At 39.5% G+C, this 13,132-nt stretch overlaps 1 protein-coding gene across 3 annotated transcripts in view; it reads right to left on the bottom strand.

The window, feature by feature from the left end:
• EPB41L2 (erythrocyte membrane protein band 4.1 like 2) overlaps window positions 1–13,132 on the bottom strand; it is a 214,133-nt gene that overhangs the window by 41,313 nt on the left and 159,688 nt on the right. For all 3 annotated transcript variants that reach the window (XM_024759070.1, XM_024759072.1, XM_024759071.1), the window contains 4 exons: window positions 10,593–10,745; window positions 10,010–10,107; window positions 5,490–5,662; window positions 1,084–1,256 (listed from right to left, as the gene is read on the bottom strand). In XM_024759070.1, the coding sequence (XP_024614838.1) occupies window positions 1,084–1,256; window positions 5,490–5,662; window positions 10,010–10,107; window positions 10,593–10,745 (597 nt within the window). The remainder of the gene's footprint in view (window positions 1–1,083; window positions 1,257–5,489; window positions 5,663–10,009; window positions 10,108–10,592; window positions 10,746–13,132) is intronic.

The raw sequence follows: 13,132 nt of genomic DNA, 5'->3' as shown, positions 1-13,132 counted from the left end.
TCCTGACAACTTTTCAGTTACTGATATCTTGTTTGCTGTGATTCCTGTTATTCTAAACTAATTTTTAATCAAATCCTTTCTGGAATATAATATTCACAAATTTTTTAACAAAGGAATGAAGAGGATCTAATGGTACGTGCTACCAGAAGCATCTGTCCTTGTAGCATAAGACAGGGCCCCCAGGGTGCCCGAGCCCTCCTCTCTGCTGGGGTTGGGGGCTGTCCGTGCAGAAAATCCTGAGACACTGGCAGTTACCTCATCTAGCAAGTTCTTTATAAATTCATGTTGCACATCTTTAAATTTTTCAAAGTTAAAATTTTGAAAACATTATAAATCCACAGGATGATTTCATTTCTTTTTCATGTTTACTTCCAATGTTACCCATTCAAAAGTTGCTTTGTGCAGACATGGAAAAGAGATCTGAAGAACTCAAAGCCACTTCAAATCAACTTCTAAGTGACTATACTTGCTCAAGGTAATATAAAATAACCCTGGCAAGTTTGAAAACACAATATAGGTTACTTCTCTGTTCACTATGGTATACACACCAAAGAAGACTGAAAGCAACACACCATCTTCTCACTCAGTATTCAAAAAACAATTACTTAAAACTTTCTTCTTCATCAGTGGTAGATTATTAATGAAAAATCGTATTTTTCATAAAGACCACCTTTCTTCTTTTAAAAAATTCAAGTCAATACTACAATAAAATAATCAAGACATAGGCTACACATTAAAATTTACTTGAAACAAACCAAATATGAATTTCAAATCATCACAGTTTTTTATAATTGGGGGCTTAATTAAATAGGATAATTATAAGGATGGACAAGAGACCAATAAATTACTTGCTTGTATTAAGGTAATTTACGCTGAAATATTTTGCTTTGAACACCAACCAGAAGAAGGTTAGAGACTCAGTCCAAACCGGCAAGAGCATAAACATATTTGAAAAGTGGGAAATTTTATCAACACAGAACATACAATGGCTGATTTTAAGTGAGTTCTGAAACAACAAATGCAATAGACAGCCTCTTGTCTAAATACACATTTAAAGCCACGTATTCAACTAATTAACCATACCTTTCCTTCAGTGAGTTGCACGTGTGGGGTTTTAGCTGGGCTTCTAATGTCCCTGCTGCCATCACCATCTTGTACCACAGCAGGGCTCACAGCTCCAGGGCCACGTGCTGAAACCTCCCCAGCAGGGCCAGGAAAATCCTTCGTAAGACTCCGGTCCACACCACCAATCAGAGCTAGTTGAGAATGATCATACAGATTGCTTTAGGACACTTAGTGATAAAATTTGATGAACGCCCCGCCTTCCCAGATAAACAGGCACCTCACAGACAATTAACAGAAATGGGAACACTGTTTGATCATGAAAATAATGTATCAAATAAACTCATGTTTAAACTTTTAATAAACTCTATAAGTATTCTGAATTGTAACCCAATAAATTAGACCAAGCTCTCAAGTCACAGATTTTTGAAGGATAAGACACTGATCATAGAATTGGCCAGTAGAAGGAGCTCTAAGACCAGATGAAACACCAGAGTCAGGGTACTATGTCAGAATTACAAGGTGAGCAGTATTTTAATTCTCTGGAGTCTCTTTAATCTTGCTTGAACTTATTTCTGAATCTACCTATTGCAACAAATAATTACCTAGTTATTAAAATGATTTGCTTCAATAAGTTTTAAGAATTCCTCCATAAAGGAACCTTTAATTAGAACACCAGTCGAAATTGCAACAAGACAGTAAGAGTAGATTTTAGAGAATCAACTTCTATGTTTATGTTAATATTTTTCATTTTTTCTAACCTCCCTCCTGAATGCCTCAACTTGACCTACAGTAAGTCTAATACATAAAACCCTCTGCCTTAGCAAATCTGGCCTTATGTGTTCCCTTCATCTATCCTACAGATGTGCAGGAACATATATCGTGTTGACATTTCTGTCATATGGCAGATCAATCCAAGACGGCTTCAAATCTCAACAAGGCAAAGTGAGTAGCAACCGGCAAAAGCCTCTATCCATCTGTAGTTTCTTCCCCAAAGAAGAAACCATTGAGGTCATTTCACCAGCATAAAATGCGCTTTCCTGACACAGTGCGGCTTGCTCTGGCCCCATGCCCCTAGGGAAGCCCACTGTTTAACTTTAGGCTGCAAGCTCTTGGAGGGCAGAGACTGTGTGTGACCCACCATACTGAATTTGGGCAACACCTAGACCTCTAATCCATGTGTTACTAGAAGCCTCTTAATCCACACCCCTCACCTGCCCTGTCCAAAACTTCCTTCTTCTCAGTCTTGACTTTTTGCCAAATACACTCTCATGCTTGCACCCAGTTACTCAAGTCAGATACCTTGAAGTCTCTTCCTTTACCCCTCAACAACCAGCAAGTCCAATAGAGTCCTTGGATGTATTTCTAAATGTGGCCACTTGCTTCCATCTCTATTTTACCACAATGAGAAACTCTGACCTAGAAATGGCTTCAAATGTAATGATATCAAAATTTTAATGAATATCCAATTTAAAGTTACATAATGAAGTTGGCAAAATATTGACCCTGCATACTTAATGATTTCAGTTTGCAGCTAATAATTTTTGTCAGGTCTTAAACCGTGTAGAACCCTGAGAAGTTTATAAGCCCAAGGCACAGAACCTATGGTACCAATGACTAATAGGTCTACTACCATTTGAGACAAAACCACCATGACTCTCACACCAGGATTATTCCTGACAAGTCGGCCTGAGCTTCCTCTCTCATCCTCTCTAATTGTTCTGGACATGGCATCAAGTGATTTTTGTTTTTTTTTTAAAGATAGATAGCACTGTACACATATGTGCCTCTATAAGTGTGTACACATGTGTATGTATGTATAACACACACCCTTCAATGGTTTCCTAGAATAAAAACCACGTTCGGCACCAAGAGAATGTGACCTGCAAAGCCCCGTGTGACCTGCTCCCAGCCTACCTCTCCCTATCACTAGTCAGTTCTGACTGCACTTGCCTTCTTTCTGCTCCTAGAATGTATCAAGCTGTCCCTCAACTTTTGATCTTCAGACCTGCTACTCCTGCTACCTGGAATGCTTTAACTCCTGTTCTACTCACGGCTGCTTCCTTCTCATCCTTCAAGTCTCAACTGAAATGGTTCTTCCTCAGATATGCCTTCCTTCCCTGATGACCCAATCTGTAATGCCCGATTATACTTTCCACTTTCAGGAAATCATCAGTTCCCCTGCTCTCACATGCATCTGGGGTGTTCATGCTCTCAATGACTGATTTGCCTTCTTTCTGGCTTGAATAGCAATCTTGGAATCTCACTGTTCTAAAATAGCTATCCTAGATTAATTTTTATTTTGACATTTGATCTCTAGATATCACATTGATTTTTACTTTCTACATAATCACTAAAAGACTTAACTTGTCAAATCTTAAAGTGAAGAATATTTATGTATTTAAATAGCCTGTTTAAAAACAGGAGAAAGAAAACATAACACATATCAACAACAACAACAAAAGGTATATGGATGGTGTGGTGGGGAAAATAGAGCTCAGTACCAGGTTACAGCCTAGCTTTGCTCTGGGGGAAAAAAAGAACATAAGCCCTATCCAAATAGTTCCCTGTCTGGTCATGTATTGGCATGAAAAGCCTCCTATTTCTCACAACAACACAATAATCCTTTGAATGGCTGGCCCATCTGATGAATTACAGTGTCCAAAGCACAAAAGGAAAAATAATGGATTACTGTGCCATGTTTGTTGCTTTTACTTGTGAAAATCATTGTCTTCAGATACGGACCCACTATAACCCTCTGCGCTAACTGCGCATACAAGATGGTGGGCTTCCTTGAGCACAGTTTATATACCTCAAAGAAAAAGCAGTAGTTTACTGCTCTTTTTAAGCCCTAAGATTCGCAACATGAGAGTTATAAAAACCTCATAGCTTAAAACAAAGGCTAAAAAGGACAGTGTTCCAGAAAGAGGAATGATTTCTCTCAGGCATTAAATGACACTGATGACATTTATTCAGCACTTGTATAAATTCTCTGTGACAAGGGGCAAGACTTGTGAAATATTTACATAACCGGGCACATTTTTTGGATTTACTTGGAAAAAGTACTCAGTTGTTGATGAGCTAGAAGATACTCTGACAACTATCGTGCAGTACTAATTCACTAAATTTAAATCACTGCATTTGGGAACGTGGACATTTATTTGAACCACAATTTATGATTCTGTTGACCACATTTTTTCCTGTGGTCTCATAAAACTATATGAAAGATTCTCCAGAAGCAAGATTCAATAACTATATGTACCAAAATGCCCACCAACAAAACTTGGGAAGTATCTGTGTGTCTGGCTGGATCTGTTTTCTAAGTTTATTCCAGGAAAAATAGATCAAGGCCAAGGAGTGTCAGTCCTTCACTACTGAGAGAAGAGTTTTACCTATTAGCATATCCAATCTGCTCAGTTCAGCTGATTATTTGAAACATAAGTTGTTGAAGTTCGTGTTTCAGAAAGGTATCAGTAATAACGATCAAAACCAGGTTTTTGCTGATAAACAGTAGTAAAATAGAAAATTTCCAATTTAGCATTACTATTTTTGTGTATATGTTTTGAGATTCATCAGCCAAAAGATGTTGGAGAACTACTTCTGGTAGAAAGGTATCCATACCAATTCCTTGCTATTAGGTAGAAAGAAAAAAAATTTTTTTAAAGCATTCTAATATAAAATTAACCTCAGCTCTTTTATAGGAAACCTGCTATTAACCCAAAATTAGACAGGTAATAAGATATATATATAAAATGAAGGGAAGCAACATCAATTTATCTCCATGTGTAATTTATTTAAAAACTACACATATGTAGCTAAGTGAGAATTCTAATAGAACAAAGTTATACATGTCTCCCCTTGGACGTAAGAACAGGTGAACAGACTATATTTCCTTTTTGTTAAACACTGCATTTGAACTAATCCTTGGAAGCTGTGAATGGTTTCCCGAATGCCAGAATGTCTGTTAAGCTTTAGTAAGGGTTTTTAAATTCAAAAATGTGATGACGCAATGGATGTTTTACATTCCTTTGAATAAAAGTTCTATATATGCCATCACACCAAAAACCCTTGGAATTACATGTTTGCCATTACTTAACAAGTTCAAGAAATTAGGTCACATAACATATATCACGATTAAGTCAGACCAGTAAAAACATCTGTCCAACATCTCATCAAAAAGAACTCAACTGATATTTGTGTGTATTTACAGTGCCAAGAAAATTTACGTTCAGAATGACAACTTCAAAACACTATAAAATTATTTTCTTATGAGTGTAAGTAATAGTATTTTATTTACTCAGGAAAAAAGAATGGCTCTCCCTCTAGGGTATTTCTGGGGATCTTATTAATAAGTAGATCAACATTTTCTGATCCCGCTGGGTTAGAGAAAGATTAATGGAATCCAGAATCCGAATAAATGTGTTTACCTCCATCTAGACTCCTGGAGACCCGCTTACTAGAAGTGCGTTCAAAGTGCGGTGCCGGCCTATCAATGAGGGTACTGGCCTGGCGGGTCTGCGCTTGGGTACGGCCGCTGTAGCGGAATTTGGACCCCAAGGTCAGGAACTTGGCCTTTGGTGGCTGCTCTGGAGACACAAGCCTGTGGTGGAAAAAGGGAACAAAATTAGACTTTATGGATTTTTTTTTTAACTTTGAAACTATATATTTTAATATCTCATTTCATTAAGTATGATTATTTGGTCCAAAAAATGCTGCCTAAACTTTCTAATAAAAATCAACATTATTTATAAACCCTCCTATATACAGAGCTTTATGATAATGATAAGATGAATAAATCCTCATTCACATATTCATGAATAATGTTCTCCTCAACCAGAGCAAAAACGCAGCTGTTTTCAGTGTATATCAAAGGTTATTTATTTGTATTAACTTAAATCATTTATATAAACACATATGTCCGAATTCTTGCTCCAAGCCAGAAGTGCCAAGTAGCAGTCCATTACCATTAGTAATTCTTAATATTTATGTCTATTTCTCTGGGAAAGAACGTCTAACTCAGGAATCTGTCCCATCAAGTGATGCTGTCCCATGAAGAACACCGCACAGTGGATCTGTAGGGATGACGAACACCCTTTCTTGCCAGCACAATTGTCCTGCTTAAACCCCAGGTCCGTAATGAATGAAGTACAACTCCTGATGGCAAGTACTTCCAGACTTATGTGAAAGCACGGTTTTAGTAAGTGAGCCAATCTTGTCTGGTATACAACTGAACTTATCTTGCCTTCACTGCCTGATGAAGAGCTGGCAAAACATCTTAAAAAAAGATAATCCCAGAGCTCTTAGAGAATGTATTAAATAAGAAGATTGCAGTTGACAATTCCAGAATATGGAGAACTCCACCAAAACTTTTCCTATCATCATCCAAAGAAGAGTGGTTTCTCAAAGAGTTCTTTACCGTTCCGAGTATTACTAGCATTTCTGCTCAACTTTTAGAAATCTTCTGCTTAACGAGCAATGAAAAGAGATTCAAGTCAAGGTAAAGCTACATGTAGTAATACAAGAGGTGCTCCCCCATCAGTTCAGGATTCTCCATCATATCAACCCAGGAAAACAACGTGTTAGAATGAGACTGATGTAAAAAGAATTAATACACTCTTGGCTTTAGTCTTGTCATAGAGGCTAGCAGAAGTGTTCCTTGAAAACTTCCATTTTCTGCCAATAGATTTTCAAAGGAGACAGAGATGATGTTGCTGAGAAAGCATAATCTGAAAACGTCAGTGCCTCAAACTGTACTTTGGAAAAAGCTCTATATTCTTAAATTAGAAAGCCGGAATACTAGACATTTAGACCAGAAATTAACTCTTGTCTGTGCTCTGTAATCTCTTTCTCTAACAGTGAATGAACCTGGGACGCTGAAAGATTAAACGTCTCGACACTCATAATGAGCACCAGGGGCAGGGTGAGAAATGTGGTCATTTACCATGCACTGTCTCCTGATGGGCTGAATATGGCGGGTTTCCCTACCTTGCAATCCAGCTAGCTATGGTCTAAGAATGCCGTGTAAGAAAGCAATGATGTATAGAAAAAAGGGTCATTGGCGAGCTTATCAGTGCAGTAATTAAGAAATACTCATTCTCCTTGAAAAACAAGTTGGCTAAATCACATTTATTTTATCATCCATTCACGAAGCATGCCCTGTAGGTACTGGGAGATCAACAAGTGGACAAAAAGAGACATTTCTAAAAAATATCTCAAAGGAGAAACATGCCATCGTGACCCAAAAGGAAATACTCCTCCTCCACAGAATTTTAAAAACTAAACAAAAGACAACAAGTGCTGGCAAGAATGTGGAGAAACTGAGACCCCTGCATACTATTGGTGGGAATACAAAATGGTACAGAAGCTATGTGAGACAGTAAGGAGGCTCCTCAAAAAATTAAAAATAGAACCACCACATGAGCCGTCAGTCCCACATCTGGGTATTTTTCCAAAAGATCTGAAATCAGGATCTCAAAGAGATATTAGCATTCCCATGTTCATTATACCACGAGTCACAATAACTAAGATACGGAAACAACCTCACCATCCATCTACACATGAATGGATAAAGGAAATACAGGATATACATACAGTGGAATACTATTCAGCCATTATAATAGAAGGATATTCTGCAGTATGTAACAGAATGGACCTGTTACATTCTGGAATGTAACATCCTTGAGATGGAATGGCCCATCTCAAGGAGGGACCTTGAGAACATTACGCTAAGTGAAACAAGCCAGACACAGAAAGCCAAGTACTACATAATTCTACCTATATGATGTATCCAAAAGAGTCAAAATTCACAGAATCAAAGACTGGAATGGTGGTTACCAGGGGCTGGAGGGAGGGTACGATGGGGAGTTGTTAATCACCCGGCAAAAAATTTCAATTAAATAAGATAAATAAGCTCTAGAAAGCTGCTATGCAACACTGTACCTACAGTCAATAATAATATATTATACATTTAAAATTTGTTAAGTGATCTTGCCACAATAAAATAATTTAAAAAGAAAAAAAAAAAGACTAGAGGCAAACAGGAGAGTGAGACTGGGTTATCGGCTACCCTTCTGCAGGTTCACTTCAGTTGACTGTATCTCAACCAAAGGCCACATCTTCCCAGAATGAGCAGCTCCATATGAGGATTTTCTCTTACTTCCAGTTTACAAAAAATATAAATCCAAGAAATACAAGGAAAATATTTTAAAGGCAGATTTAAGTCATAATGCAAAAGAGGGAAAATCGTTAACTAGAGGATTTTTATTCTGTTTATGTCAAACTGAGATAAAGTGCTTTCTTGCCCAACTGGCACTGGTGACCACATACACACAGTATTAGATTACAGATTAATTTTCTGAGCACAAAGAAATCCTTAAGCAATTAAGCTACAATTAAACAGAAACTAGTACCAAAACAAAAAAGTGTTGACCACAAACATTTATGAGTTCTCTCTAAAAGAATCTTTTTGGTGATTTAAGTCAATGGTAATATGACTCCTCTGAAATGAGTATATTAGAGCAGTTTTGAAAATAAATAGCACACTATGCCACAAAACTAAGAATAATGATGATAATGATAAACATTATTTCATACCAGAAATGGTTCTAAGCTTGTTTCACGTGAGCTATATCATTTAGTTTTCAAAACAACCCTGTAATATAGGCACTATTATCATTACCACCATCACACAAATGATGAAAGGGAGAGACTCACAAAGGTTGAGTAACTTACCTAAAATCACACATCTAGTATGTGGAGGGGCAGCATTAGACCTTAAGAGTGCAAAGCAAAAACTTTAAAGATGAAGGGTCTAGATATCACAGCTATCTAGACTGCAGTAATAGAAAACTGAGGAAACAGAGAAAAGGAAGATCAGCAAACCACACTTTGCTAAGAAAAGCAATGTTAATAAGTATGCCCCCGAATAAAAGTATGAAAGCAGACAGGACAAAAGCTATAGGAGTCTAAAAGGTCTAAGGAGATCTTCTGGGGTTTTGTGGCTTTTCAGAGAGCAAGACATGGACATGTTTATTGACCAAAGAACTCATCGAAGCCACCCACTGGGGGCACATGATTTACAAAGCACAATCCTACGTGAGGCATGAAACAAGGGATCAAGGTAGAGGAATAAAAGTTCTATATATGCTCTTTCTTGAAACAGGAGAGGTAGAAAAGAATGAATGAAGGGAGAGGGAAACGATGCTAAATTACAGACAAAAAGAGAAAAGGAGAAGATGCATGAAACCAAGAATGCTCATGACCCACAGCATCTACTATCAGAACACCTTCCAATGAAGGGCATCTGAGCAGAGGGGCCAGGGTACCCTGGGGCTCAAGAAGACCAGGAATATTTGTGATGGTGGCACTAAGATCCAGCTGACATGGGAAATGATCTCTCTACAACTGCACCAACCCAAAGCGCTGTGTGAGTGTGTCTACCTGGATAGTTAGGCTATTGAAAGCAACACGTGGTAGCACAGGTATAGAAATGGTGAGGTCGGGACACAGGACTCATCCAGGACCAGGAGAGTGGAGGCTGATGTGCAAAAAGGGACAGGGACTTAGCAGCGAGAACACTCCTAACAAAGTAGCAAAGGGACAGAGCACAGGGTTCAGGGTTGGTCTGGCTGGGAAAGAAGTAAGACAGGAGGGAGCTGATAAGAGCAACTAAGTGAAGCCTAAGGTGAGTGACAGTGAAAGAGCGGCAGCCGGGGTGGGAGGGTATGGTGGTGAAGGGCAACTGGAGTGAGGGACCACTGCAGAGGCAGAGCAGTTCTGAGCCAGGACTAGCATGGCACGGTGACAGAAACAGATACACCAAGAGGGAGAGCAAAGAACCATAAAGCAGTTCTAGCTGCGTCTGCCACGCTATCCACTGCCCCCTCCTAGGATCTAGAGGGTACCAAGATCTGTTTTCATGAATCCCAAGCTGTTTTCTCAAAATTACCTGTAGAAAGTATGATGTTCCACGCACACTTTCCATAACCTTTTCGCTGCCCGATGGTTTGGCAGTTTAAAGCCAATGGTGCTCTCAAACTGTTCCAGCTAGAATAAATCCATAAAACAAATCAGCATATTTCTTAAGAGCTGATTAGAAGCTACTGAAAAACATGGATTCAGATATTTCACTAAGAAGTAATTGTTCTTCTTGAAAAAGGGCAAATATCAACTACTGACATAAATTAGCTATCGCTCAATGTCCACTAAAATTCATTTTACCACCTTCCTATCGATCTTGACCACTTAGCTGATGCAAAGATAAAAGAAAAATGAGCGCCCCCCCAGATGTGGCAGGCACTGACTACTTTTCCTTTTCTGTGAAATTGTGGCTGTTGCTTGTTTTATCAACAGGAATACATATATGCAAGTTTATCATCAAAAACCCTCTTTTTTTTTTTTACCATGGAGGAATAAATAATAGTTCATTTTCTTAACATTCAATGGAAAAGAATTCTGATAGTTCGTGGCCATAAAGGAGAACACTGACAAAGCCCGATTAGATATGCCAAGGGCTACATGACTCTGCTTACCTCTGCTGGCCTAACTTTTATGTAGAAGTTACTGCGCTTATAGGAGATTTTCAGGATTTTCGGCCAAGCAAAACGATTGATTCTCAGTCTGTCTTTGTAGATGAGAAGCCCATTAGCACACACGCCCAGCTTGATGTCCACGCCTTCTGAGTCCTGCCAACCATAAGCCATTTGACCATGGTTAGAGCTGTGAAAGTTATATAGGTAGGGAAGTCAATGATGCCCCTCAAACCATGATCAGGAATGCCAATTTAACAGGTCTGTATTTCAACTGCAGTGATCGTACACAAGTTAATAGAAACAGTAGGACATACAACACATCTTAAACCTAGATATTCCTCTTGAGGGGTCAGATTTGAGATATGGCAACATGACTACAGGACACAACATTCTTCAAAAGGCCTAACTCATATATATGTCCTCGAGCTCGGCTGTAAGAGCTAAAAGGGAGGAAAGGAAATAGACCTCAATTTGGACATCCTGAAGATACGGGAGATAAAACATGTTTCCTAGAGGCTATTCCAGCCCCTGGGGACAGTCTGTCGGCTTACCCTAAGGTGCAGTCAGCCATTTTACTGTAGGCAAATTTATCTCAGAGGATTATGCTAGCTAACAGCTGTTAAGTAACATCTATATTCTGGAGAACACCAACTCCTCATATAAAATTTCTCTTCTAGGCTGACAGTGTTGAAATCTTTGAATTCTTCCAAGCAGTTTTTCAATAACACTAACTGCTGACATCCCGTTCTCATTACAACATTCCTTTGGCTGGCATAGCTCAAACAGACTACGGACTATTCTTGAACTTATTGTTTTCTTTCCTCGGCTTTTTAATTTGGAAAAGATGACAATCTAGAATAATTGCCAGCCTGAAAGATTTTTTATTTTAATCAAATACATTTACAGACAAAAGTAAAAATCTGCCTCCTCACATTTCAAGTAGTGCTTGAAGATCTAATATGTACAATATTCAAATATCTTTAAGAGAAGAACTAGATCTCATTCAAGATACGGAAAATTGAAGATTATTATTCAGAGATATTCACACATTTTTTTTAGAAATTAACATGGAACAAATTCTCACAAAATATGCTGAAACAAACCCCACAAAGTCTAGGTTCGAGTCAATAAAACTAAAACATTTCAACTGCCTTGTTACTGAGAACAATTTAACGCAATTTATTTCAGTTTTTTAAAAATAGAAATACAGTACCAGGTAACTGATGCCAATGGCATTCACTGCTGTGATATGTGAACAACTCATATATACAAATAAAATTACATTAGACTGGGGCTTCCCTGGTGGCGCAGTGGTTGAGAGTCCGCCTGCCGATGCAGGGGACACGGGTTCGTGCCCCGGTCCGGGAAGATCCCACATGCCGCGGAGCGGCTGGGCCCATGAGCCATGGCCGCTGAGCCTGCGCGTCCGGAGCCTGTGCTCCGCAACGGGAGAGGCCACGGCAGCGAGAGAACCGCGTACCACAAAAAAAAAAAAAAAAAAAAAATTACATTAGACCATCTGAGCAGGTTTTAAAATCTCATCTACAAAGGTGCTTTATTCACCCATATCCTGACAGCCACAGTTCTCTCTAGGAACAGAGTAAAAAGTCAGAGTGAACCAGGCACAGGTGCCTAAGCAATTTGGCACCAGACACAAATGACGTGTTTGCCCAAAATATCACTGGCCAGGGACACAGGGAGCAGGCCGGAAGATTACCCAAGACAGCATGTTCTCAGCACAAATAAGGAGGCAACCCTCATTTGAAACATTAAACAAAGCTATCTCTAGTGTGAGGCAATCTTTCAACAGGACATTGAAGCTATTTTATCTGACTGAAAAATAAACACAATCTGGATCCAAGTAAATCAGCTGAGGTTCGATTGTTCCACATATTGTTTTACAATTATCAGTATTTGTGTGAATAGAAATTACAGATAAAGGGAAAGAAGTTAAAGGGAAAAAAAGCATGCCTTAGTTCTCCATATTTGACTTCTGCATTCAGCAACAAAGTCAGAAAAATAAACTAATAAAAAAGGAGCATCTTGGGCTTCCCTGGTGGCGCAGTGGTTGAGAGTCCGCCTGCTGATGCAGGGGACACGGGTATGTGCCCTGGTCTGGGAGGATCCCACGTGACGTGGAGCGGCTGGGCCCGTGAGCCATGGCCGCTGAGCCTGTGCTCCGCAACGGGAGAGGCCACAGCAGTGAGAGGCCCGCGTACCGCCAAAAAAAAAAAAAAAGGGAGGGGGGCATCTTCTCCACCTTGCTCACTGCCTTAGGAAGCTACCCCATATGGACATCAACAGGATCCTGCTCCCACTGACTTCAGCCAATGGAAAGTTCTTGAAGAAGATCAGAGACAGGGAGGAGGGCAAGGAGGTCAGGGTTTTTAATACCCAGACTCCTTCCTTGTGTGGTCGCATCACGGTGGCTATATCCTGGACAATCGCAGCTCCTCTCAAGACAGCCCTCTCCACACAGATCCCTCCCCTGGATTCTGGCAACTTCTCTTTGCCTCACCCCCCCCCCCCCCCGGGGGGGT

The sequence above is a fragment of the Neophocaena asiaeorientalis genome, unplaced genomic scaffold (genome assembly GCF_003031525.2).
Source record: "Neophocaena asiaeorientalis asiaeorientalis breed wild unplaced genomic scaffold, Neophocaena_asiaeorientalis_V1.1 scaffold5, whole genome shotgun sequence".
Taxonomy (NCBI): domain Eukaryota; kingdom Metazoa; phylum Chordata; class Mammalia; order Artiodactyla; family Phocoenidae; genus Neophocaena; species Neophocaena asiaeorientalis.
Note: the sequence above shows the minus strand (reverse complement) of the source record. Positions and strands in the feature narration are given on the sequence as shown.